Raw genomic sequence first — 6,083 nt, forward strand, 5'->3', positions numbered from 1 at the left:
TATTTTTTAAGAAGAAAATTCCAAAAAATAAAATAATTAGTACATTGGGATTTTTCAATTACAATTGCAGGTAGTGAAGTTGCCATGCCAAGGTTTGTAGTGGAAGCAGGCCAAATAAATTTTTTCCATTTTTCCGGACGGAGGTGCCACCGGGTTTTTTGGAATGGGTCAGCAAAATGTTTAAGGGATTATGGAAAAGATTCGCAACATCTTTTGCAGACAACTACAGAAAATTGCCTAGTCGGGGTCGCATAGTTTGTGGAATTCATGGCAAATTTCCTTGGTCATCACCACTAGACCAGAACAAACGCTTTCAACACTTCCCTCGACAAGTAGCCACTTTTGTGATCCACCAGAAAACCTTGACTAAAGTTGTCCTACTTGCCCTCTTAAGCTAAGCAATGTTGTTCAATGTAGCACTGCAAATGACATACTACCATGATTAAATATGTTAAAAATGAACAGCACTCAAAAAGTGAAACAGCAACATCTAATAGTAATAAAGAAAACAAAAAACCACCACAGCAGTTTTCTGTTTAATAAATAGTTAGTCTAGCAAGCAGAATCAATACCATTGTTGCACATATGCTGTGCTTATTAAAGTTCAAGGCTAAAAAAGGAACTGTTACAAAAAGTAAAAAAAACCTTTAATAATGAAGATACTTAATTTGAAAAATAATCATTATAATATTATTGAATAACCTTAGAATAGATTGCAAATGCTTGCAAAGGTTGGCTATTTAACTGGCTAGAGCAGACAGAGGAGTCGACTCTGAGATGATAATTCAGGCTAAAGATAAAAGCTTACCTTGCGTAAATAAATAAAGCTATATGTGGCATATATTGAACTTTCGGCGTGGATGGAAAATAAAACACAAATTGATTTCTCTTGTAACGCACCAAACCTCATGTCAAAGTTCTAGTGACTGAAAACATTGATCGACACACCAATAAAGGCGGTTGTTTTGTGTAATGAAAGATAATTGGATATAATATCTGATTCTGTTAGCCATTGCAGATATGGCAACTGGAAGAGTTTTGATTGGCACTGGTCAACAAGGTAGACAACTGTTCATCAGTAAAATTGACCATCGGCCGGAAATGGTATTGACCGACGAAACCTGGACAACAGAACGCCAGTCATCTTACAATCTTTCTGTAAATGTTGCCAAAAATTATATCAATATTCAATCTCAAAAACGATACACTAAAGTTATAATTTTTTAATTTCATAAATATTTATTTCTTTTACTTACCATTCAACACTAACTTATAACAGAAATTGCAAGCGTAAGTCTAAAATGAGTATGCAAAAAGGAACAGCAAACAATTAAGAATGAAAAAAACATACAGAAAAATAGCTTAATATAAAAGTAAATTAGCTGTTTTATTCTTCTTAAATTGAATAATAATAATATGAGAAAATATGCAAAAGATAAAAATTTATCTCTACAAACAAAACATGCCTAATGTATTTCATCCGAGAAGCAACTTTTGTTTATAAATTTTTTTATTATTCACATTTTAAGTAATATCAGTTATTGGAGGATTATTAGCTCTAGTTGAATATGTTGACTGATGAAATTGGAATGTGTGATTTGAAAAGCACGCAAAGATGCAAAACATTTAAATAAGGGAACAACCAGCGGCGATGATTTATTTCATGCATCGGCATTTGGGTTGGTGGATAAATTATGGAAGAGGAACGTTGTATATTCCACGAGAAACAATTTTTCACAGCTGGATGGAGCTGGCTGGATGGTTTGAATTGCCCACCGGCTAGCGGCTGATGTGAAAGTAACAAGTAGAAACAAAAGAAATAAAAGTTTTCAATTATGAACATTATTATTGGGATACTGTTATAAGACGAAAAAATTATGCCGTACAAAAATGTATTTAAAATAAAATTCAATCTCAGTTTGAAAATATTAAAATGATAAATATAACAAATGATGCTAGCTATTTCAGTGTTAGCTACACTGAACGGCATAATAGTAGAAGTGTATGAAGAAAGCATGCAAAATGAATGTTCATATTTTTCCTATTTGAATTCAAGCAAAATTAATATAAAAGTAAAATAATTTGATCAAATAAAAAAATATTTACCTAATGTGAACTACAAGATGAATTTGAAATATGGAAAGTGCAATTAAGTTCAGCTTAAGCTTTTTCATGAAAAGGGAAAAGTTTGCATACGGTTGAGATTTCAAAGCAAAAATTAGCTGAACCATGCTGCATGAAGCAAAACATCAACAGGAGAAATAATTCATAAGCTAATTTTTCACGATTATTAGACAATATCAGTGAAAGAGATGGAAAAATAGAAGCATTGAACGTAAATGGAAAGCAAAAGGTCGCGCTAATCCAAAGATGATGTAGATGAACAAAATTAACAAACAAAACATCAAGATGAAACAACATTCATGGTCGGTTTGCTATGGAAAAGCTAGCCTTGAATAAAGGAAGGTTGACAGATTAGATTAGATGAGATGAGATAGTTCCTAATGATAATCGGTATATATTAATAATAAATGCTCATTCAAGCTTTTTATTCATATAATACAAAAACGAACAAACACAAAAACCATCTACAGACAAATGGAAACAAAAGAAGATGAAAGCCAAAGCAAAGCATTACCGCTAAAAAAACAAATTGACACCTATTATATGGCAACTTATTAAAACACATCATTTACATATGAACACGAACGTTCATATCTGCAGTCAGTTATATAAATAAAAAATTACAATAATAAAATTTAGTTACATCAATTTTTGAATAAAAATCGAAGGCACTGAATTTGAATAATGCACATAAATCTGAATGAATTGGAAAACTGAACATTCACACAACATTGAAATTAACAAATTGAACAGTTTATAAATAATGATTATAATTTAACAAAATAACAATAACTGAAACAAATAACAACAACAATGTTAGTTAATATTGGAAATAAGATCAACAAGAACAACAACACCAATTAAACATAACGTCGTCAGCTCGCATGCACGTGTTACTTATTCAAAAGCAAATGAACAATGTTTAATTGAAGAAGCTGCTAATTAGTTAAATTATGAACAAATTACTTGATTTTTATTAATTGACCTAATTTGCCATCAACAAATTTATCATACCTTTTTTAATATTGAACAATGCCTGAAAGTGAACAAACAATGGGTGCAAATTTATCAATTCAAAATTTAAGAACAATTTTTAAAAGAACATAACATTTCTCTTAAACAGGTATGGTTGGTTTGGTTGCTTACTTTCATGTCTACCATAAAATGTCTTCATAAAAACGACCAGTTTTATTATAAATCTCTTTTTTTCCCCTGTAAATCACATAAAATTTATGCTCCACTTCTTACATTCATTCGAATTAATGTTATTAAAAAAAATTCAATTCTAAAGTTCTCTTAAAACTCTATCATTTATTACATATGTTGTTTTTTCAAAACAAATGAAAAGAGATCGTAAAAAACAAATTTATTTCATTGAATTTTTATATACATGTAAAGTACTATTAATTTTTCACAGTATACTAATAAACCTTGGACAGAACTGTAAAGAAACAGAAATACTTTGACAAAATTCATCGAAAATTCGTCTATTAATGAGGTGATAAATGAATAAACGGTTAATCTGTTGTACAATTAGTTAGTTACTTGATATGCCTCGGAAGTGACTGGTTTTCAGAAGAAAATATTCAAATCAAATTCATCTAGATGGAGCATGAAAAAAAGAAAAAGCCAACTGATGAAGTGAATTGCGGAGAGCTTTGAAGAAAAAGCAAAATAACTTTTTTGATCAAAAGAACAAACTCCAAAAAGAACAACCATTACATGAAGGAGAAAATAGCGGTTTAGCTAATGTTTTGATCTTGCTGACTTTATTCAGAGTTGAAAAGTCACAAACAATTTGAAAAACTCAAAAACCGTACAAAGTTGACGGCTGGTACGGTAATTGAGAAAAAAAGTTACAAGCTACCAAATCAAATCAACGCTTCAGCGGATGATTCCTCTCCTTTGTTCGTTCGTGTTATTTTTTTTAAATTAAATCCTTCACAAAATGGCAAAGTAACAATAAAAAATAACCAAAAAAATGTTGCAAAAGTTATAGAATCAAAAAAATTTTCTCTGTTCACCAGTGTTCAACACCAATGAAAAGTTAGCTTAATTAAATTGAAATCAGACTTGAGCATTCGTTTCTACAAGAGAAATATTTAAAATAAGAAAAGAAAAACATAATTCAAACCAGTCAAAATCGCTGACAACATACACCAAATTTACATGCAAAACTTTTGCATTATTAACATTTATTAACAAATAGAATTGAAAATTCACGAAAACATCTTTAAAATGTTTTATGGATTTAAATAATTTTTTGAATTTTCACAATTCATTAATAACAAACAAAAAAAAGAATAGCAAATAGAAAAAAAAACTTTTAAGTAGAATCAAACGGCACTTGCAATAAAATAAGGTAAATAATATATTTAAGAACGTAATTGAAAATTGAAAATTTTTTAAATCACATTCAAAAATGAAAATCATTTCAAGCAATCGTTTAAAAAATAATCACTCATTACAAAAAATAGTAACAAAAAATTAAAAAACAAAAGTTTGAAATAAAAAATAAATAATTAATTATGAAGTAAGAAAAAACGGAGAAAACCATTGCCGAAAAGTTGAATAATATCTTTTGATTGTCAAAAGAAAAACATAAGGTTTTACTCTTTAAATTGCATGAAAAGTTTTAAAATTTTTGTACAACACGCAATGTTACAACTGGAAAATTTGAACTGACATACTGTAGCTGTTGACTCAATGGATTACGATAATAAAACTTGATTTTTCTTATTTAACTGCGTGCAAATGAAAAAGTGATCAACAAGTGGCAATTTGATCGTGATTATTATTGAAGATAGAAAGACAATAAATTTAAAACTTATTCATATTAACTTCCATAACCAATGGTGATAAATGAATTGAATAACAATATTTTATCGCTAGTTTCTGTATGTTTGCTCAAAATATTGTCTTTCATCAAGTATGTGTAAACATAAGTATAAATTCTAGTTAGTTGTAAGAATTTTCAAAAATTCAAACTTATGATATTTGAAAAAAGACAAAAGAAAAAAAATTACCTCATTATTTAAAGAGCTGTTAATAAGCTAGCTGAGAGTAATGGTTCGTTGTCAACTTCCTGCTCATAAGTGGAGGAGAATTGATAAATAACAATTCACCTTATTACAATGCATCGATAAATTTTAATTCATTACACAAAGCAAACAAATAAGGATAAGTGAACAAATAAAGATAATAATGATAATAAATCGCCAGCATCAATGTTTAGCATTCGATTCGCTCGAATTGATCGGCTTCAAAACAATGCTTTCCAATTCTTTATTTTTTTCTTTAAGCAGCTAAAATTACAAATTAAATCAATTCCAACAACAACAACATTACAATAATCTGAAAATCGTCAGTCAACCTTTCTAAGTTGTAAAAGTCGCTCAGCTAAATTTCGATGACTCTCGGAAGGTTGAAATATTTTCGCAGATATCGATCGATATTTTTGACTCTAAAATTAAAAAAAAACAATTTTCCATTTTAAAAAATTATTCAATTAGAGAATAAAGAAAAGAGAGAAAAGAGAGAGAGAAATTCACTTTATATGTAAAATTGGATGCCGTTGGTATTCTTAAACTAGGTGATCGTTGAAATTGCTTTTCAGAAAGTAACCCATTTTCTGTACAGTCGTCCAGCTTTGATTCGGCATCTTCAACATTGCTACTATTCACCGTTGACTGACGTAAATTTGTAGTCGAACTTTGCTGCTGTTCAAATATTTTTTTCGGCTTGCGACTGCGCGTCATCAATGGCTGGAAAAGTGGATTCTAAATATAATTTTCAACATTCAAATATTTGATATACGATGAATATTTTTCATTTGATGAAAAAGCAAATTAAAAGTAAACAAAACCATTACCGCTCCTCCAAGTTGATCACCCCAAGGATTGTCTGGAATGAAAATGCTATCACGATTGTCACTTGGTTCCGCCTGATTGTCGAAACAG

General features: G+C 29.6%; 1 protein-coding gene across 1 annotated transcript; it reads right to left on the minus strand.

Moving 5' to 3' along the window:
* Positions 1-5,348: 5,348 nt before the first annotated feature.
* Positions 5,349-6,027, minus strand: Tsp_12886 (conserved hypothetical protein; the record flags this gene model as incomplete). Its single annotated transcript, XM_003371056.1, has 4 exons — positions 5,349-5,429; positions 5,498-5,587; positions 5,676-5,903; positions 5,996-6,027. Coding segments are annotated over 4 exons (431 nt in total), but the record flags the coding sequence as incomplete, so codon positions are not given.
* Between the last annotated feature and the right edge of the window lie 56 nt (positions 6,028-6,083).

This window comes from Trichinella spiralis (assembly GCF_000181795.1).
Source record: "Trichinella spiralis strain ISS 195 chromosome Unknown Scfld82, whole genome shotgun sequence".
Lineage (NCBI taxonomy): Eukaryota > Metazoa > Nematoda > Enoplea > Trichinellida > Trichinellidae > Trichinella > Trichinella spiralis.